A 22,466-nucleotide genomic window follows, 5' to 3' on the forward strand; every position below is an offset into this window, starting at 1 on the left:
CCACAGCAAGGTGGATGCCTCTTAGCCGCCCTCTGAAAAAACCAATCCAGCCTCTTAAATCAAGGGTGAACTGCAAATGGTGGCTTTCCATCACCCTTGAATGAATTAAGACAAAGCATGGGACTCTGGCCAGGGTAGGGTTGTAATGATACTGTCAGAGAATTTGTCTCCTTTTATTTCCCCCCCCCACTTTATTTTATTCACTGTATTTTACAGATTAATGATTTTCTGGAAGGTTATCAGCGTGCCCCAAGGCAGAATGCAACTTTGCATTCACAAACTTCAGTAGATTTCCCTTTCGCTTTGCAGATGAGGCTTGATTTTTTTTCTTTTCACTCCTTATAGAAATCTTCTGTGAAATCTTCAAAGATTCTGTGATCTTTTCCAATCAGCCCTGCTACTTTATACCTTTGTAGTATTAAACTATTGCACCAGCTGTGTTCCTTCTTTAAGGGTGTGTGTTATTGAGTTTTTGTTGTGGGTCTGCTGCATTATGAACACCAGCATGTTGTTCAACTTCAGTTGTAGCTCCTGTGCTTCAAGGTCATTGCTTCAGATTTGAATGGTAAGGGATTGCAGCAGACTCTGACTGTGAAAATATTGTTAAAAACTCGCTTCCAAACTGTAGGGATTCTATGATCTGAAACAATTTCTTAAGAGCAGCAGAATGAGTAAGGAGACACAGTTAATCAGTAACCACAGAGTAAAGGAACGCTTATTCCACAGAGAACTAAACTTCTCCCATTCCACGGAACCCAATTCTGTAATCTCTCACCATGTACCGAACATGCTTGTTTTTATTCTTCCTGACAAACTGGACAATTTCATCTATTTACCACATCTTTGCCCAATGAATCCATCTCTATCCCTTTATAATTTCCTTCATAACTTGCATCCATGGAATCATCCAGTACAGAAAAGGCCATTTGGCTGATCAAGTCTGTACTGCCAAAAATAAACTACAACCTAAATTCACCCCACTTTCCTGCCATCAGCCATTGCCCTGGGCTGCTAAGGTTGTGTGATCTAACTCCAATCACTTGCTCTCTCTCTCCTATTTATCTAACACCCCCTTTCAATGAGTGAATATGATTCCCCTCACTCACATTCCACTTTCTCACTTTGCTAGATTTTCACTGTGTTCCTTATTGCATTTATGAATTAGAGTCAGATTATGGCTTCTTATTTTGCACTCATTATTTTGTTGAAGTTTGAGAGTTGTGCATTTAACTCTCTTATTTTAAGAATTAGAAGTGTTTATTGAGGCATGATTGATCACCTCTCATTCTACTGCACTCCCAGGCACCTCAGAGGCTGGAATAAGTTCCCTTTGTCATCTCACAAGCTTAAAACCTGATGAAATTCAGCATGTTCTAAAGAGATATTTAACACTGTAAGTCAGTCAAGAAATTGTGGCTGACCTTTCAAGATTTGAGTCATTGTCGGTAATCAGAACATTAGTCACAGCTCCCCCATAGACTCCCACTTGCAAGTGCTCATCTGATATCAGGGAGCTGAAGGTTGATCAGCCGACATATAACATGGTTCCTCGATGCTCCATGGTGTGTACAAAGCACATTCTCTGTCAACATTCTCTGACTTTTGTTGTTCTGCTGGGGAGTTTATAGTCCAAAGGCCTCAACATAGACTTCACCAGCTTCAAATTCCCACCCTAATCCCGTGTGATGTCACAAGAACATTTGTACAAGTGACCAGCCACAAGCTATGGTTTTAAAAATGACTGTCATCAGCAGCTTCATTGAAGGATTATTGGGGGATACGCAGGAATGTGGAGGTGAGGTACAATTAGATCAGCCGTGACCTCATTGAATGGTGGAGCAGGCTCGAGGGGCCAAATGGCCTGCTCTTGTTGGTTTGATATTGTTTGAGGACAATGGGTGAACACCCTCCTCTTAAAAAACAGAGGTGCAGGGAACTTACACACCCACTTGGAAAGTGAAGACGGTTTGCGGGGAGGTGGGGAGGGAGCATGCTCTCGTTGGTCATCTGAAAGGCAAGGCCTTTGACTTGGTGGTAACCCCATGCTGTCCTGTATGTCTGACTGTATCTCTGGAGTGCAACCTGAGAGCCCATAACCTACTGCCTCAGTGAGTCATGCCTCAACCGGGCATGTTCATGTCTGCATGTGTGTTCGGGAAACTCCTGGGATGATTCAGAGCTTTAAACTGGACCCGAAATTAATTCTTTGATCGCAGTTTCGATGCTGAATCTTTAAACAAGTACAGTCCATGATTCTTTTGATAAAACTGCTTTTTCCCCCTCCTCCTGCAGGTACCAGCAAATGCTTCATAGAAATTTGGTCTATCTGGCAACAATAGCAGATTCCAATCAGAACATGCAGTCACTCTTACCAGCTGTAAGTACTCTTTTTTTTCAGTAGGATTTTGTAAAACGATATTAAGCTTGCTGAATCTCTGAAGTACAGGTGTGTGTAATCCTTTCGGGAGCCAGAAAGAGTAGGAACTGCAATCTGGAGTTAATTATTTCTGTCTTACCTGCGGTGACATTATTGTGCCAACTGTCTGGCCATTCTGCATGTTTATTAATTGCTCTCGGTAATATTCGCTATATTGGTCCTTGCCATGAGTGAGGGTTGTCTATGTGCTGCGTGGTTGAGTTAATCTTAATGGTATCCTGCAGAGCTTAGAGGAATTAAAGGTGATCTCATCGTTGAAAGAGTCACATTTCTGAAGTGGATTGACAGGGTAGATACTGAGAGACATGAAAGCAAAACGCTGCTGGAAGTCCGAAGCAAACTCCAAATGCTGGAGAAACTCAGCAAATCAGTGGAGAGAAACAGTTAAAGTCTGAATCTGATATGAATATGATAATAAACAGACGAACCTGTAGCCTTGGCATTTGAACCAAACCCATTGGCGTCATTTTATGGCTTCAAAGTGTTGTTTTTGTGAGGGTGAACCAGGCTGAGCCAGAAGTGTTTACTGTTTACTGCCAACACTGCCCACCCAAACCCCCTTTCACATTAGGTGGGCCCCTGCTTCCTACCCTCACTCCTGAATGGGCTAGCTGGAATTTTCAGCTTCCAGTCTGCTGTCTCCTCTCTACAGTCCCCTTTCCCACAACCAGGGCGGTTGCTTCCTACTTATTGCAATCCTCTGCTCGTCGGAAACTTCTCAATTAAATCTCTCCTTCACCACCTCAGCAAGAGCACACCTCAAGTATTCTGTGCAGTTTGGTCGCTTTGTTAAGATGGGATAGACTAACACTGGAGGCTGTAAGGAGAAGAGTCACCAGACTGGTTTATTGGGGTGACCATAAGCAGCTAGAATGGGCTGGTCCTGTATCTGCTGGAGTTGAGAGGTGAACATATTGAACATGAGAACATAAAAACTAGGAGCAGGAGGAAGCCATTCAGCTCCTCAAGCCTATTCCATCCTGTAATACAATCATGGCTGATCTCACCTCCGTCTCAACTCCCACTTTCCTGCCCGGTGCTCATAACCCTCCAATCCGTTGCTGATTAAAAATCTGTCTGTCCCTTCCTTAAATTTACTCCGTGTCCCAGCATCCCCTGCACGCTGGTGGTAGTGAGTCCATGCCCCTTTGAGAGAAGTAGTTCCTCCCCATCTCTGTTTAAATCTGCCAACACCCCCCCCCCGCCTTATTCTCAAGCTGTGACCTGTCATTTGAGATTGACCCCACGTGAGTAAACATCCTCTCCACGTCTACTGTGTCAATCCCCTTTAGTATCTTGTACACCTCAATTAGATCTCCTCTCATGCTTCTAAATTGCAAAGTATATAGGCCTAAACAGTTCAATCTTTCTTCATAAGACAACCCCTTCATATCTGGCCTGAATGTAGGGAATACTCTCACAATCTGACAGGAAATGACAGGGTGGATACTGAGAGATGTTTCCTCTTGTGAGAAAAAATGCAACTGCAATTATAACATGAAGATGGAGTTAAGGTATTTTTCTTTTTGTTTTTGAGGGCCATTAATCTGTGGACCTCCCTTCCCCAGTGAGCAGTGGAAGCTGTGTTACTGAATGTATTCAATACCGGTTTAGACTGAGTTTAGTCGACAAGGCAGTTAAATGTTAAGGGGGTGGGTGGGACCATGCAGGAAGTAGAGTTGAGGATTCCAGTGGAGTTGATTATTGTATTGAGCAATTTGGATGGGCTGAATGGCCTATTCCAGCTCCTTGCTCAAATATTCTTCTGGACCCTGGGGTCCATCCCCCAATCTCTCCACCATGTCCTCCTAAGTAAGCCATTTTCGATGTTTCCTAATCACCCCACTCGGAGATGTTGTGATGCACCTTTGGAGCAGCTGGGATTAGAACCCGGCTCTCCTGGTTCAGAGATAGGGACACTCCCACTGCACTGCAAGAAATTGTGACACGTGGTCAGTATTATGGATCCTAAGTACAGTAGATGCCTGGATGGGATAAACATCGATGAGGTGATTCCAGAGTGATCTCCTAGCCTGTGAACCTTGAGATGAAGCCAGGTGTGGCCTGGAGATGAGGTGCCAGCATGGATTGAGTTGAAGACCATTATTCTGACTTTTTTTCCCTCTCTTTTATAATTTATTCTAAAATCTGCAATGCTGGACTTCTGCTTATAGAGTGATAGAGATGTACAGCACAGAAATAAACCCTTCGGTCCAACTCGTCCATGCTGACCAGTCTAGTCCCACCTGCCAGCACCCGGCCCATATCCCTCCAAACCCTTCCTATTCATACACCCATCCAGATGCCTTTTTAAATATTGAAATTGTACTATCCTTCACCACATCCTCTGGCAGCTCATTCCATATACGTACCACCCTCTGCGTGAAAAGGTTGCCCCTTAGGTCTCTTTTATATCTTTCCCCTCTCACCCTAAACCTATGCCCTCTAGTTCTGGACTCCCCGACCTCAGGGAAAAGACCATGTCTATTTGCCCTATCCCTATCCCTCATGATTTAATAAACCTCTATCAGGTCACCCCTCAGCCTCCGACGCTCCAGGGAAAACAGCCCCAGCCTATTCAGCCTCTTCCTGTAGCTCAAATCCTCCTGTAAATCTTTCTGAACCCTTTCCAAGTTTCACAACATCTTTCTGATAGGAAGGAGACCAAAATTGCAGGCAACAGTCCAAAAGTGGCCTAACCAATGTCCTGTAAAGCTGCACCATGACATCCCAACTCCTGTACTCAATACTCTGACCAATAAAGCATACCAAACGCCACCTTCACTATCCTATCTACCTGTGATTCTACTTTCAATGAGCTATGAACATGCACTCTAAGGTCTCTTTGTTTAGCAACACTCCCTAGGACCTTACCATTAAGTGTATAGATCCTGCTAAGATTTGCTTTCCCAAAATGTAGCACCTCGCATTTATCTAGCTTAAACTCCATTTGCCACTCCTCAGCCCATTGGCCCATTTGGTCAAGATCCTGTTGTAACCTGAGGTAACCATCTTTGCTGTCCACTACACCCCCAATTTTGTGTCATCTGCAAACTTACAAAATATATTTCTGTTTTCTGAAAACACGTAACTGAAGAAGGTGTACCTCGTGCCTAAGATGGCTTGTACACACCTTGGACTGTACAGTTCCCCTGTAACGTGATGGTTATGTTCCTGTGCAACCCGCGTTACAGAATAATTGCACTTTAGAAACAGTGATTTAAGTGTTGGTGATGTAATTGCATTACAGACAACACGCGTTTTAAAATTTCGCTCTTGAGAAACAGTGGCCCCAGTTCGTCAATTGCAATACAGCGAATATACGTTGAGAAACGTGCGTTGTAACAGAATGTCACATGTCACCAATAGAGTCAATGAAGCTAATTCTACTGTAGTGGCATCTCTGAGGTGTGGAAGTGAGGGCTGCACCTTGTCTCCCATTGTGATTGTAGCTCTTTGTTGTGTTTCAGCCTCCCACACAGTCCATGCCCATGGGACCTGGTGGAATGAACCAGCTCCCTCCCGGGCACAGCATGGGCACAGACAGTATGGTTGGTGGAGGTGGAGGAGGGCCCCCGACGTCACACATGCAGAACCAGATGAATGGACAAATTCCTGGTGAGTTTGCCCTGTGGTCCCAGATACCTGCTGCCTGGGCCAAGCCACTTCTCAACGTCGCTGACGGGAAGCTGGTATTTGAGGGTTCTGGAACCTTCTGGAACCTGAACTGTTGATAAACCAACAGTCCTGTAGCTTTGGTGCCTGCGTTTGTTTGATATTCGATCTTGGGCAATGATGTTACCAGAATAGCTAACAATTATTGTCCCTGAGCAGAAGAAGAAAGAGGGTTTCAAAAGGGATCTGTTAGCAGCAAGGGAGTGAGTTTTAGGGTGTGGATTTAAATGTAGATTATGTTTCCTCATGTGGAGGAAATCTAGAACGAGAGGATAAGAGGGGGGCAAATTTAAAACAGAGATGGGGAGGAATTACTTCTCTCAAAGAGACTTGAATCTGTGGGATTCACTTCCCCCAGAGTGCGGGGGATTCTGGGACACTGAGTAAATTTTAAGAAGGATACCAATTTTAAATTAGTGAAGGGTTATTGAGAGCGGGCAGGAAAGGGGAGTTGAGGCAGAGATGAGATTAGCCATGATGGCATTATATGGTCGAACAAGCTTGAGGGGCTGAATGGTCTACTCCTGCTCCTCGGCCTTCTATCCTGTTAACTGACTCCCGAAATGGCCCAGTAATGTAATCAGTTCAAGGGACAAAGAGGGATGGGCACCAAATGCTGACTTCACCACCGTGTTCCCATTAATGAATTAAAAAAAACATACATGTGTTCGCCAAAGAGTCACCCACCAGCACTTGGGTCATGGAATTGGATGATAAGGGCTGGTATCTCACCAGTGAAATCTTCAATCTGTGGCCCCTTTTCCTGTTTGAGCTCACAACTTATGTCTGTGTACCTTCGTACTGTAGCAGGTCAGCAGACATGAGGGATCAAAATCAACTAGGTAAAAACAATGACTGCAGATGCTGGAAACCAGATTCTGGATCAGTGGTGCTGGAAGAGCACAGCAGTTCAGGCAGCATCCAACGAGCAGCGAAATCGACGTTTCGGGCAAAAGCCCTTCATCAGGAATAAAGGCAGTGAGCTGGAAGCATGGAGAGATAAGCTAGAGGAGGGTGGGGATGGGGAGAGAGCAGCATAGAGTACAATGGGTGAGTGGGGGAGGAGATGAAGGTGATAGGTCAGGGAGGAGAGGGTGGAGTGGATAGGTGGAAAAGGAGCTAGGCAGGTAGGGCAAGTCATGGGGACAGTGCTGAGCTGGAAGGTTGAAACTAGGATGAGGGGGGGAAGGGGAAATGAGGAAGCTGTTGAAGTCCACATGAGGGATCTTTAAGGTTATCCCTCCACCTTGTTACTCTGATCTGTCAGCCGTTGCTCGGTGGTTACACACACTGAGTCATGAAGTTCTGAGTTCAAATCCCACTCCTGGGCCTGAGCACAAAAACCAAGGATGGTCCTGCAGTGCAGCTTTGTGGGACTGCAGCTTTGTCGGCGATCCTGTCTTTCAGATGAGACATTAAGTTAAGTTTTGGCTGGATGTAAAACAGTGATTCTGCAGAAGAAGGCTTTCAGTTCATCAACAGGCAAGACTGTTCTAGATCTATACGAGTCCCACTTACCCACACCTAACCCATAGCCTTGAATGTTATGACATTTCAAGTGCCCATCCAAGGATGTTTTAAATGTGGTGAGGTTTTCCACCTCAACTACCCTCCCAGACAGAGCATTCCAGACCCCCACCACCCTCTGGGTGAAAAATCATTTCTTCAAATCCCCTCTAAACCTCCTGCCTTTCACCTTAAAATGGTACCCCCTTGTTATTAACTCTTCAACGAAGGGGAACAGATGCTTTCTATCCCTACCCTGTCCATGCCTCTCATAATCTTACACCTCTCTGTCAGGTCTTCCCCCCCCCCCCAACCCTCTCTGCTCCACAGAAAACACCTCAAACATATCCAGCCTCTCTCCATCACTGAGAGGCTCCATCCCAGGTGACATCCTCTGCACTCCCTCCGGGGTGTTAGTTATGTCTCGAGCGAAGGTTATCATGTAGTGGTCCTGTGGGCTCGGAACCCAGAACTTTGCGTTGACATTCTGGGGCCATGGATTCAAATCCCACTGTGCCAGATGGTGAAATTTGATTTCAGTTTTAAAAAATCTGGAACTATTGTGAAACCAGTGTGAATTATTCTAAAAACCCATCTGGTTCACTGATGGAAATCTGCCATCCTTACTAGGTCTGGCCTACCTGTGACTGCAGACCCATAGCAATATGGTTGACTCTTCACTACGTTCTGGGCAATTAGGGATGGGCAATAAATATTGGCCCAAACAGCAATGAATAAATAAAGTCAGTATCACAAGAAGCCGATAAGATGTGGAGCAGATATTGGTCATTCAGCCTATCGGATCTCCTTGATAGGGTGGCACGGCTCAGTGGTTAGCACTGCTGCCTCACAGTGCCAGAGACCTAGGTTCGATTCCAGCCTCTGGCAACTGTCGGTGTGGAGTTTGTATGTTCTCCCTGTGTCTACATGGGTGCTCTGGTTTCCTCCCACATTCCAAAAGGTGTGCAGGTTATGTGGATTGGCTGTACTAAATTGCCCATAGTTTTCAGGGATGTGTAGGCTAGCCATGGGAAATGCAGGGTTATAGGGATAGGGTAGGGGGTTGGGTGGGACGCTCTTCAGAGGGTCAGTGTGGACTCGATGGTCCGAATGGCCTGCTTCCACACTGTAGTGATTCCACGATTCTGTGCTCCTTATCGCATGGCTGGTCAAAGGAGATTTTGCTGAGTATTTCTCATGCATTTCAGCAGACACTCAAGCACTTTAAGATGACCAGTGGTGACAAAAAGCGCTACGTAAATGTAGCTAACAATTAAAAAAAAATGTTGTCTGATCACAGTGTCTATGTGGATTTCACTGCAGCTACGACAAATGTGTTACTGGGTTGGAGGAGCCAGGGGATGTCAATAATTTGGTTTCTAAAACGTCTGTCTCTTCAAATTTGCCAGGCCCAAACCACATGCCAGTGCAAGGGCCAGGTCAACCGAGCATGGCCAATGCCTCAGTTACCATGCCAACCAGTAGCCATGGCTCCATGGGAGGCTACAGTCATTCAGTGCCATCTTCACAGGGGATGCCAGTGCAGAGCCAGATGAATATGAACCCGGGACAATCGATGAGTAACTACGGCCCTCGAACAAACATGAACATGCAGCCGAGCCAAGGTGAGTAACAAATGTGGTCCCCCCCCAACCCCACTGAGCGACAACAACAATCTGTATTTATGTAATGCCTGTATTGTAGCTGACACATGCCAGGGTGTTGTACAGGAACAGTAAATAATGCAAAATTTAACACTGAGCCTGTCATGTGACAGGTGACTGAAAGCTTGTTTCAAAGGGGTATTTTTAATGGAAGAGAGAGGGGCAATTCCAGCATTTAAGGTCCAAGCATCTGCTGAAGACATTTCTGTCAGTGGTGGAGCAAACAGGGGATGTCCAAGAGATCTAATGCTGGAGAATTGCAGGTATTCTGAAGAGTTTTGGAGCTGGAGGAGGTTGCAGAGTTAGGGAGGGGTGCTGAGATCTGTTCACATTCCCCAAGGGCAATTGGGGAGACCCACCACCCGCAAGCTCCCTAGTTGCCCCTTGAAGGTGGGAGGTGAGCTGCCCTCTTGAACCGCTGCAGGTGCTGTAGGTAGACTCACAATGTCCCTTAAGGAGGTAATTCCAAGATTTTGACCCAGTGATACTGAAGAAACGGTGATGTACTTCCAAGTCAGAAGGTTGAGTGGCTGGGAGGAGAAGTTGCAGGCAAAGTCCTGGGATTGGCAAGGGGAGGAGGAGAAAGTGAGGACTGCAGATGCTGGCGATCAGAGTCGAAAGTGTGGTGCTGGAAAAGCGCAGCAGGTCAGGCAGCATCCGAGGGGCAGGAGAATCGACATTTCGGGCATAACATTCCTGACTAAAGGTTTATGCTCAAAATGTTGATTCTCCTGCTCCTTGGATGCTGCCTGACCTGCTGCGCTTTTCCAACACCACACCTTTTGACACTAGGCAATGGTCTATGGTATTATCACTGGAGACTCGGGTAATGTTCTGGGGACCTGGGGTTCGAATCCTGCCACTGCAGACGGTGGAACTTTGAATTCAGTAAAAATCTCGTCTGAAGAGTCCAACGACCATGGGTCCATTGCCAATTGTTGGGAAAACCCATCTGATTCAGGAATGTCGTTTAGGGAAAGAAGCTGCCATTCTTACCTGGTCTGGCCCGCATGTGACTCCAGACCCACAGTGATGTGGTTGACTCTTAACTTAGGGATGGACAATAGATGCTGGCCTGGCCGGTGAGGCTCTCATTCCATAAATGAATATTTTTTTTAAAAGTGTGTAAATAGCCCGAAGAGGAATCTAGGATAATAGCAGAGGGTGAGCTGAGGAGGGAAATGGAGAGCACTCTGAATCTGACGGCTGATATTTGAGCTCCGTTCTCTCTGGTGATGTCCCGTTGCACATTTTGGCAATGTGCTGGCTGGTGTTACTGTTCAGGTGGGGGGTTAAATTAATGCCGCATTTCCCAGCTTGGATGAGTGTAAGAGACCCCTCTGGTGCTGTATAGATGGTGATGGGGTGAACCGGATATAGTATAAAACAGCAGGAAGTGCTGAAAATGGTCAGCGATTCTGGCAGGCGGTAGTGGCCTGGTGGTATGATTGCTAGACTATTAATCCAGACACTCAGGCAATGCATGTAGCTTTGCTCGCTGAGCTGGAAGGTTCATTTCCAGACGTTTCATCACCATCCTCGGTAACATCTTCAGTGGGCGAAGCTGAAGTTGTTTCCGAGGAGAGTGACGAAACATCTGGAAATGAACCTTCCAGCTCAGCGAGCAAACCGACATCTAGAACCTCCACCTGAGCTACAAATCTTCTCAAACCTCACTCAGGCAATGTTGTGGGGACCTGGGTTCGAATCCTGGCATAGAGGTCGGTCTGGAGTCACGTGTAGGTCGGACTGGTTAAGAATGAAAGATTTCTGCCCCTAAAGGAAATTAATGACCCAGGTGAGTTTTCACAATGATTGATAGTTTGTGGTGACCATCCCTGATACAGATGTCCACTCCAGATGTTTACTTATTGCATTTAAGTTCCATATGTGTTTGAATCTGTATCACCGACGCAGTGGCTTGGACCTTTCCTCTCCACCGTGTCCTTCTGTGTTGTATAGTTCTGTCTAAAGAATGAATTCTGCCTCCTTTTGCTTTTGGACTGGACACTGTGTATCAGTTCCAGGGTCCCAGATTCTCGAGGGGTTTTAATGGAGGAAGTCAGTAGCCCCTGTTCTCATTGGCCAGATTTCACATAACCTGCAAAAAAATACAAATTCAAGGGAGATGGAGTAGGACCTTAATTATTGTCTCTGAGTAATGAGCGAGGACCTGATAGAGGTGTGTACAATTGGGAGAGACGTGGACTGAGTGGAGAGCAAGCAGCTGTCCCCCTTGGTGGAAGGATCAGTAATGGAGGGGGAGGTGGCAGTTTATCTGCTGCCGTCTGTGTGGTTGGGATTGTGGGGCATGGTGAACACTTTCATTGATAGTGGTATATCTTTCAGGCCCCATGATGCACCAACAAGCAGCTGCCTCGCAGTACAATATGCCCCAGGGGGCGAGCCAACATTACCCCAACCAGCCACCCATGTCCATGATGAATCCAGTGAACCAAGCAAACCACATGATGGGCCAGAGACAGATGCCTCCGTACAGACCAGCTCAGCAAGGTGAGTGCACCACAAAACCTGGCCACAGCAACATACGGGGTAGGGGGCGAACTGTTCCTGCCCTCTGTCTGTTGCAACAGATGAGTGTGTGTGTGTCTGTCTGTGGGTGGGTGTGTCTGTCTGTATGTGTCTGTCTGTGTGTGTCTGTCTGTGTGTGTCTGTCTGTGTGGGTGTGTTGTTCAGTAATTAATGGGACACCATGGGTCTTCAAATCCCAAAGGTCATTAACTCGCAGGTGTCAGGTTTGTGTTTGTGGGTACAGGTATTGCCCGCTTTTTGGAAGTTCCATTTCCGTCCCTTCACTCTTACATTTGTACCTGTTTTCACTAACTGAAAGAAAACCAAAGACGATTCTTGCTTTTACGAAGAAAGGTAAAACTTTTTCCCATATAAATTAATGCTCCTTCACTTTACGCCTTACATTTCAGCTTACAAAAGGTTTCGTAGCAACTCTCTACTTTTGGATAGCAGGGGAAACCTGTACCGGGTTAGTGCAGGCACGATGGGCCGAATGGCATTCTTTGGCCCAGGAGCGGTTTTGTGGGGCAGGTGTCGATGCAGTCACAATAATTTGTGTCAAATCTTGTTGACGAAGGAGCCACTTTCCTCGATAACCACTTCACTTGTGGCATTGCTGAGTGCCTCCCAGTCTGTCGCAGTCATTAATCATCACCTTGTGGGGCCATTTAAATAATGGAAAATGTGGCACGTGTTGTTTGCCAGTGCTGGCCTCTACAATACTAAAGCAGGTGTGCTGAATGACACTCTGTTCCCAGAATGTGTTCGTGCCATAGGCAAAAGTTTCTGAACTTTTCCACTCCTTCTCTTCCTCTTCAGCCGCCCCCACTGTGTGAACGGCAAGTTCTAGTTTATTTTTGTCTTTTTTTTATTTCAAAAGTAAACTTTATTCATAAAATATTTTGATGGTCTGTACAGTTGGTCATGCCATACATATGTAAACATTCCATTTCTTTGCATACAAAGAATTTATCATTTGTACATACAGGTCTGTACGTTTATCAATCATATATCCATATATTTAGCTGAGACATCAGCAGAGCCCAAATGACTGGGTGGGCCCCCTGTTCTTCTTAGGCGGGCAGATGTTACACGGTGGTCTTTCCCCACCGCGCCTTGGCAGCAGCTGCCCCAAGCTTCAACACGTCCCTCAACACATAATCCTGGACCTTGGAATGTGCCAGTCTGCAACACTCAGTCGGGTTCAACTCCTTCAGCTGGAAGATCAACAGGTTTCGGACCGCCCAGAGAGCGTCCTTCACCGAGTTGATGTTCCTCTAGGGCAGTTGGTGTTCATCTCGGTGTGCGTCCCAGGGAACAGGCCGTAGAGCACAGAGTCTCGCGTCACAGCGCTGCTCAGGACGAACCTCGACAAACACCACTGCATTCCTCTCCAGACTTCCTCTGCATAGGCACATTCCACACAGTCTTGTCCCCCCCCGCAGCCACTTCGAGGGCAGCGTGCGGTACGGCTGAGAGTCCGGTGTGCATAAAGGATCTCACAGGCAGAGCCCTTCTCACCACCAGCCAAGCCATGTCTTGGTGCTTGTTGGAAAGTTCTGGCGATGAGGCATTCTGCCAAATGACTTTGACAGTCTGCTCAGGGAACCCGCCCTCTCCTTTTCCCGAAGGGTCTCAAGGACACTACGTGCTGACCACTTCCTGATGGACTTGTGGTCAAAGGTGTTTTTCTTCATAAACTTCTCCACGAAGGACAGGTGATATGGAACGGTCCAACTACTCGGAGCATTCCGCGGCTGTGAGGCCAGGCCCATCCTTTGCAACACCGGGGACAGGTAGAACCTCAGTACGTAGTGACACTTGGTGTTTGTGTACCGGGGATCCACGCACAGCTTGATGCAACCACACACAAAGGTGCCATCAGGGTGAGGGTGGCGTTGGGTGTATTTTTTCCCCGTTGCCCAGATTTTTACACATCATGTCCCTTCGGACCCGGTCCATCTTTGACCTCCATATGAACTGGAAGATGGCCCAGGTGACTGCAGCGGCACAGGTTCTGGGAATAGGCCAGACCCGTGCCACGTACAACAGCAATGACAGTGCCTCACACCTGATGACCAGGTTTATTCCCTGTGATGGAGAGCGACCATAGCTTCCATCTGCCCAGTTTCTGCCTCACTTTGCTGATACACTCCTCCCAAGACTTGGCAGATGCCCCAGCCCCCTGAACCAAATACCCAGCACCTTCAGGTGGTTGGTCCTGACGGTGAAGGGGATCGAGGATTGGTCGGCCCAGTTCCCGAAGAGCATGGCCTCGCTCTTGCCTCGGTTTACCTTGGCCCCCGAGGCCCATTTGAACTGGTCACAAATGCACATGAGTCTGCGCACGGACAGCGGATCTGAGCAGAAAACGGCAACGTCATCCATGTACAGGGAGGCCTGAACCTGCAGGCCCCCGCTGCCAGGAATAGTCACCCCTCTCAGGCTCGCATCCTTCCTGATGGACTCGGCAAATGGCTCTATGCAGCACACAAACAAGGCAGGAGAGAGAGGGCAGCCCTGTCTGACTCCAGATCTGACTGGGAAGCTATCTGATTCCCACCCATTGATGGAGACTGCACTGACAATGTTGGTGTAGATCAGTCTGATCCAATTGCAGATTCCCTCCCCAAAGCCCATTTTGGAGAGAACATCTCTCATGTACGTGTGTGATATCCTGTCAAAGGCTTTCTCCTGGTCCAGGCTGATGAGGCAGGTGTCCAACCCTCTGTCCTGCACGTAGGCGATCGTATCCCTGAGGAGTGCGAGACTCTCAGTGATCTTCCTGCCCGGTACAGCACAGGTTTGGTCGGGGTGAATCACCGACCCCAGAGCAGACCTGACCCGGTTGGCGATAACCTTTTGACAAAATTTTGTAATCCGCATTCAATAGTGCGATTAGTCTCCAATTTCTGATTTCCTCCCTCTCCCCCTTCCGCTTGTAGATGAGGGTGATGATGCCTTTCCTCATGGATTCACTCATGATACCTGCCCGAAGCATACTGACATACACCTCCAGCAGGTCCTGGCCGTCAAGTCCCACAGAACGGAATAAAGCTTGACCGGTAAGCCGTCGCTTCCGGGAGTTTTATTCTTTTTGAAGAACTTAAGGGCCTTGGTCAGCTCGTCCAGAGATAGCGGCTGGTCCAGCCTCTCCCGTGTTCTGTCGTCTAAGACCTCAGTGATAAGAGGACAGGAACGACGGGGAGGCCGCGCTGTCGGTCGGCTTTGCGTCATACAGACTGGCATAGAAGGATTTACTGATCCTCATGACGTCAGCCTGAGATGACGTTGTCGAGCCGTCTTCTTCCTTCAGGCTGCTGAGCACAGAGCTCTCTTTGTGCACCTTCTGGAAGAAGAAACGTGAGCACGTCTCGTCCTGCTCCACCGAGCGGACCCTGGACTGGAAGATTATCTTGGAAGCCTCCGAGGCAAAGAGCGAGGCTTGCTGGCCCTTCACCTCCTTGAGGTCCTCCGTGACATTGACCCCCATCGTCTGCAGCAGGAACAGGTTCTGCATACTTTCCTGGAGATGGGACAGTTTTCCCCACCTCTCTCTCGCCTCCTGAACACCTTTGAGGATGAAGAACCTCTTGATGTTCCCTTTTACTGTTTCCCACCAGTCTGCTGGGGACTCAAAGAGGGGCTTCACGGTTCTCCAACCTGTGTAGTCCCTCTTGAGCTCCTCGATGTTTCCCGGGGTCAACAGCTTAGTGTTCAGCTTCCACGTTCCCTTACCCGCCCACTGCTCGTCCTGTAGGTGACAGTCGGCCAGCAGGAGGCAGTGGTCAGAGAAGAACACCGGCTTGATGTCGGTGGATCTGACTGAGAACGTTCGGGACACAAACAGGTAATCTATCCTTGAGCGGATAGACCCGTCTGCCCGTGACCAGGTGTATCTACGCTGCGCTCCGTCTGCAGGGGTGCTGAAGACATCGTGCAGCTTGGCATCTTTGACCGTTTCCATCAGGGCTCTGGACGTAGCGTTTACTGGCCCCCCACCTCGGTGGATCGTCCATCTGCAACAATGATACAGTTGAAGTCTCCGGCCAGAATGACCGTCTGGACGTAGCCAGCAACAGTGGAAGCTGCTGCAGGACGGCCAACCGTTCACTCTTACCCACTGGGACGTATACATTAATCACTCTCAGGGGAGCGTTCCTGTACAAGACGTCGGTGACGAGGAGGTGCCCGCCCACCACATCCTTAACCTCGGAGATGGTGAAGTTGTCTCCTCGCAACAGGATACCCAGGCCAGAGGCGCGGCTATCGTTGCCCCCTCCCCGACCAAACTGATGGCCCATGGGCCCACAAGCTCGACCATCTCCTGTAGCTGCTGAGGTACGGTATCCCACACTCCTGCAGAAACAGGAGGTCGGCTTTGACGCTGGCCAGGAAGGCCAACGTAGAAACACATGGCGTAGCCGATTTGATGCTCCGCACATTGATGCTGGCAATTCTTATCCCCATTTTAACAGTTTACAAGGTTACCAGTGTCCAGGCTGGTCTTCCCTCTCTGGGGTAGCTGTGTGCACCCCTGTGGTGACAGCAAAGTGCTGGACCCTCCCAGGGCTGAGGTAGCTGTCCGGCTCCACACTGGAGCCATTTCCCCGCTCTGGTGTCTTCGTGTCGGGCCCAGGGTCCACACCGTCCAGTTCTCCATCTGACAGCGGGGCTGTCACAGGACCGCTGCTCCCAGTTACCTGGAGCTGTGGGCCGGTGGGTACCTCTTGGTTCTCACAGGGTAGGGGGAGGCCTTTACCCCTCCCCTCAGAGTGATCATCCTTTCCTGTTTGTTCGGTGCTGCCCTCCTTTTTCCCCGTGGCGCTCTGTCTCTTCTTCTGGTGATGACCCTCCTTGCTCCCGTCCTCACCGTCGGAAGACCTGCCTGTATCCTCGTCATGTAGGTGTCGCTTCCCCCTTCGCTGGGTGGCTTTGGGGGCCTGGCGAGGTTTCCTCTTCCTGCTTTTGACAATAATTCAATCCTCTGCCTCCTTTGTTCCCTCCTCTTCCATTTCCTCCGTCTGTCTTGAAGGAGCTTGGATCGGCTGCTGCATCTTCCCGCTGTCTGCCGTCTGCTCCACTGCAGCCTGCCCTTCCTTCTGGGTGCCTCCAGGCACCGTTCCCGTGCTGTTTTGTGGTACCTTGCTGGTCTTAGTCGGTCCACGGCTCGTGTTGCCACCTCCAGGCATCTGTGCGTAGGTGGCGGCTCCTCGTCTTGGGCAGGCCTTGTCCATGTGGCCCGCCTCTCCGCACAGATTACAGCTCTTGGCCTCTTTACATTCCTTGGTCGGGTGGCCTTCCTGCTTGCAGTTTCAGCAGACGGTCACCTTACAATCTGCTGCTATGTGGCCTGACCTCTCGCAGGTACGGCACACTTTCAGCTGCCCTGCGTACGTCAGGTAACCTCTGCTTCCTCCGATGGCAAAGCTGGAGGGTGGAGGATGTTCCCAGGAAGGTGAGAACGTCTGCTGCTGGGACATGGGGGTGGTACATCTGGGTTGTTACAACCTGATCCTCTGTGCAGGAAGCACACACAACGGGACCGCCGACAAGATGGAGAACAGAGGTTCCCCTTCCTTCTCCTTGAAAACCTTCAGGAGCTGCTCACAATTCTTCACACTCCTGAAGGTCACGTCGAAATAGCCTGCTGCAGGGAAATCCTGCAGGCAGTACACACCCGCTGCTTCAAACCCACAGCACTCCCAGCAAAATCTTCTTCACAAACACCGTCCGACCGGTGGGTGCTTCTTCACAGTCACCCTGACTGTGATGCAAATGCCCTGGCCTGGGCTGCGAGCGGCTGCTGAGGCCATAGCTATGAGGTTGGCTGGTACCTGAATTGGTGTTAGGCCGAAGCCGGCATAAAGATCCACCAAGAGCAGGTCAGCACAACCAAACGACCCTCCAACGTCCAATCACGATCCAGCGATGGTCTCCAGCAGCTTTGACGACTCGCAACACGACCCCCGTGGCATCTCCCCCGCCATCACGCGTCTGCTGCGTCGAACCTGCAGCACTCGAGCAGAATCTCTTCCTCTGGTCCTCGGGAACTGCACACTGTTCTAAGCCAAAAGGCCAAGAAGTTTATGTTTTGTCTGTTGGTGCTGATGATTATTTGAGAAGGGTAACTGGGGAACAGGCAGAGAACACTGGCCCAACCAGTGACGCACACATCTCCTGACCAGCTGTTATTTACTTCTTGTTTTATTTGAGAAAAATAACCAGCGTGGATGGCGGAGTACATTGTCAAGTCTCGAGTGCTTGTGCAGAAAGATTGTCTGTGAAGATTAACAATTTGTAAGAAAGTGATTTGCTTGTGAAGCATCTTTTTATTCAGATGCAAATCCTGCATAAAGTCAAAAATCACGTGACCGTGCTCATTTTGGAGCACTGCTCTGAAAGCTTGTGATTTCAAATAAATCTGTTGGACTATAACCTGGTGTCATGTGACTTCTGACCTTATCCAACCCAGTCCAACACCAGCATATACAGACGGGTGGTCCCATGTATGCTTTTACTTGCTGCCTTTATGGTATCTGTAAGTGATTTGTCTTGTCGCTGAGAAAGTCAGGAGACTGTGTTTTCTGGATATCCAGGGATCATTAGAAACCTAGATACTAGGAGCAGTTGTGGGCCATTCAGCCCTTCGAGCCTGCTCCACCATTCAGTATGATCGTGGCTGATCCTCTATCTCAGCGACCTATTCCTGTTTTTCTCGCCATTCCCTTTGTTGTCTTTTGTAACCGAAAAATATGTCAATCTCTTTCCGGAATATATTCAGTGACTTGGCCTCCCCAGCCTCCAGAATCCCACAGACTCCCTCCTGTCTGAGGGAAGAAATATTTCCCCCTCTGAGTCCTAAATGGTTTACTCCATATCCTGAGACTGTGTCCCCGGGTCTAGACTCCCCCACCCAGGGGGGAAACACCCTCCTTGTATCTAGTCTGTCCAGCCTTGCGAGAATTTTGCACATTTCAGTCAGATCCCCCTCTCATCCTTCTATACTCAAGCGAATACAGGGCCCAGTGAAACTAACCTCTCCTCATCTGACGGTGCTGTCCTTCCCAGTATCAGCCTTGTGACCCTTTGTTGCACACCCTCTACAGCAAGTCTACTTTCTTAGTCCTCGTCCATGAATCCCAAAAAGCTACGTTCAGTGGATAGTGGGCAAGGTAAATGGAATGTCTGTCTTTACTTCAAAGAGAATAGAGTATAAAGGTAGGGAGATTTTGCTAAGACTATACAAGGCACTAATGAGATCCCAGCTGGAATAATGTGAACCGTTTTCTGCCCCATGTCTAAGGAAAGATGGATGTTGGAGACAGTCCAGAGAAGGTTCACTTGGCTGATCCTGGGTATGGAGAGACTGTCTTATGAGGAGAGGTTGAGTAAGTTGGGCCTGGAATTCAAATGAATGAGAGGTGACCTTATTGAAACAAAAGATTCAATAGAACTTCATAAGAAAGGTTGTTTCCCCTTGTGGGGGAGTCTAGGACCAATGGGCCTAATCGCAAGATAAGGAATCCCCATTTTAAGACAGAGATGAGGAGGAATTTCTTCTCTCTGACGGGAGTGAATCTGTGGAATTCTTTCCCACAGAGCGCTGTCGAGGCTGGGGCATTGAGTATAGTCAAGGCTGAGACATAGATTTTTAATCAGGAAGGGGAATCGAGGGGTGGGGGGGGTGGAAAGGCAGGAAAGTGGAGGTGAGGATTATCAGATCAGCCATGATCTTATTGAATGGGGGAGCAGACTCAATGGGCTGAATGGCCTGCTTCTGCTCCTGTGTCTTATGGAGACCTGGGTAGTTGGCTATTTATGTTCTGTTGAATGTTTGCCAGTTGTGTGCTCAGAAATCCGAGGGTGTTTTTAATCAGCTCAAAATATCTTTGTATATATTTCTCTTCCTGAAATGAAAATACCAAACCAAAAGGCTGCAGTTCACGTCAGACTGTCCCTGTCTTCTTTTAGGTCCTCTCCAGCAATACGCAGGGCAGGAGGATTACTACAATGACCAGTTCAATCATGGACAGGGGACCCCAGAGAGCATGAACCAGCAGTATTATCCTGATGGTAATATATACCTATCATCTCCTTGTTCTTGCTGCGTTCTGTTGTATACGTGCAGGTAACTCTCATCTCTCTCTGTTCTTCACGTGTTCTGTTCAGCTATGTCAGTGATAGATTACTCCCAGCTGGGCGAAGGGTAGGGTGAGTGTGTCTGGCTTATTGGATACAGCTATGTGGATTGTCACAGCAAAGAGACAGATTCGGTCTAAACCTTCTCCACTTCATCTCACACTGTCAGGATATCTTTGACAGTTCTTTATCCATGGATCTTATCCAGTCCATCCCTCCCTCCAGGCGACAGTGAGGACTGCAGATGCTGGAGTTCGGAGTCGCGGGTGTAGTGCTGGAAAAGCACAGCCGGTCAGGGAGCATCCGAGGAGCAGGAGAATCGATGTTTTGGTTGTTAACTCTTCATCAGGAAATGCTTACGCCCAAAACATTAATTCTCCTGCTCCTCAGATGTTGCCAGACCTGCTGTGAGTTTCCAGCACCACTCTCTTGACTACCCCTCCCTCAGTCTAATCGTTCTCTGTCTCGTGTTAAGGCAAATGTGTCTTCACCAGCCAGGTCCCCGATCAAGGGGCATCCCTCCATCGTTCACATCTACCTCTGTTTAATTATCCCAAAGCTCGAAGACTTTCTTTCCGAGGGGAACTTGGATTTATCCCAACAAACAACATCAAGGTCTTGGCTTCCTGGGGCAAATGAGCCCCTTTTTAGAAGTCAACTCTCCCTTTCTAAGCTTTCCCACTTTATGACCAAGGGATGTGCCGAATGAAGGTTTTCCGAGTTAGTTAGTATTCTGGGGTAGCAAGCTAATGACTAGCTGTGTTTTTGTCTGAGGCTGCTGGATTGTGGTGAATGATGGAGTAAACAGGGTTTTTAGCTGGCTGGAGAGCCAGTCACCACAGGAAATGGATTGTAGATAAATTGACAAAAGACCCAGAGGGAGGAGGTGAGAATCCTCCCGCACAGACTTGTTGTATAGTCATAGAAATTAGGAGCAGGAGTATTCCATTCGGCCCTTCGGACCTGCTCCATCATTCAGTACGTTCATAACTGATCATGCAATCCCAGTATCTCATTTTCCCACTTTCTCTCCATATCCCTTGATCCCTTTAGCCACAAGGGCGATGTCCAGCTCCCTCTTGAATCTAGAATGAACTGGCCCCAACAACTTCCTGTGGGAGAGAATTCCACAGATTCACAACTCTGAGTGAAGAGATTCTTCCTCATCTCAGTCCTGAACGGCTTACCCATTATTCTTAGCCTGTGACCCCTGAAGTAAGGAGACTAAAAGTATACACAGTGGTCTCAGTGCATCAGTTCTCTGGAGAGTTCTACTTTATGTTCCATCTCCCTTTTAATGATAGCTTTCATCATCACTTGCTGCAGCTGTCCATTGCATTTATGTTCCAGGACACATTGACCTTTTGTGATTCATGTACCCAGATCTCTCTCTTATCACTGGCTTCTGCAATCTCTATCTCCACTTTAGGAGAATACACCTTTTCTATTCTTTGTGCCAACGTGGAAAAGTTCGTATTTACCCAGTTTACACTCGGCCTGCCAAGTTTCCGCCCACTCCCTTTACCTTTGGGGATTTGGGTCCATACGTTAAAAGAGAAAACGTCTGAGCAAAGAGCAAGGGGAACATGACAAGTTGTACAATTAGCGCAAGGAGCAGTGGACTGAATGGCTTGTATCCGTGCTGCCATTTTAATAGACCACATCTCACTGTCTTCCCTCAGATATTATTAAAATTCAACATGCCTTGGTTTTCCCTAACTACATGATCACAGGTTCAAGATTGTCATTTAATGAAGCATAAAATGTTGAAGGAACAGTTGCTGACAATTAGAGAGTCAAACTTCACCAAGTTTGTGTCACAAATAGACAGGGTGGTTAAGAAGGCATTTGGCGTGCTTGTCTTCAGTGATTAGTCCTTTGAGTATAGGATCAGAGCATCCTTTTGAGGTTGTGTAGGACATTGGTGAGGCATCACTGGAATACTGTGTCCAGTTCTGGTCATCCTGCTATAGAAAGGATGTTATGAAGTTGGAGAGGGTCCAAAAGAGATTTACCAGGAAGTTGCCGGGTTTGGAAGTTTGAGTTATAAAGAAACTCTCGGGCTTCTTTTCACTGGAGCATAGGAGGTTGACCCGGTGACCTCATAGAGGTTTATAAAATCATGAGGGGATTAGACAGGGTTAATGGGGGGTGTCCTTTCCTAGGATAGGGGATTTCAAGACTGGGGACACATTTTTAAGGTGAAAAGAGAGTGATTTTAAAAATTACATGAGGGGCAAATGTTTTGCACAGAAGGTGGTTTATGTGCAAAATGAACTTCCTGAGGAAGTGGTGGGTGCGGGTGCAGTTACAGCGTTCAAAAGACATTCGGATAGAGACATGAATAGGAAAGGGTTGGAGGGATACGGGCCAGGAGCGGGCAGGTAGGACTAGTTTAGTTTGGGATTATGTTAGGCACGGACTGGTTGGACCGAACTGTTTCCGTGCTGGACAACTCTGTGTGTTGTGCTATGAAATACTGTTATCAGATGTGCAGTTATTTCCTCAAT

At 48.1% G+C, this 22,466-nt stretch overlaps 1 protein-coding gene across 3 annotated transcripts in view; it reads left to right on the top strand.

Moving 5' to 3' along the window:
- ss18 (SS18 subunit of BAF chromatin remodeling complex) overlaps positions 1–22,466 on the top strand; it is a 76,059-nt gene that overhangs the window by 22,101 nt on the left and 31,492 nt on the right. For 2 of the 3 annotated variants that reach the window (XM_060823900.1, XM_060823901.1), the window contains exons 3-7: positions 2,293–2,377; positions 5,908–6,055; positions 9,028–9,243; positions 11,632–11,796; positions 19,789–19,890. In XM_060823900.1, the coding sequence (XP_060679883.1) occupies positions 2,293–2,377; positions 5,908–6,055; positions 9,028–9,243; positions 11,632–11,796; positions 19,789–19,890 (716 nt within the window). The remainder of the gene's footprint in view (positions 1–2,292; positions 2,378–5,907; positions 6,056–9,027; positions 9,244–11,631; positions 11,797–19,788; positions 19,891–22,466) is intronic. The other variant, XM_060823902.1, reaches the window with a different exon arrangement.

This window comes from Hemiscyllium ocellatum, chromosome 4 (genome assembly GCF_020745735.1).
Source record: "Hemiscyllium ocellatum isolate sHemOce1 chromosome 4, sHemOce1.pat.X.cur, whole genome shotgun sequence".
NCBI classification, from domain to species: Eukaryota; Metazoa; Chordata; class Chondrichthyes; order Orectolobiformes; family Hemiscylliidae; genus Hemiscyllium; species Hemiscyllium ocellatum.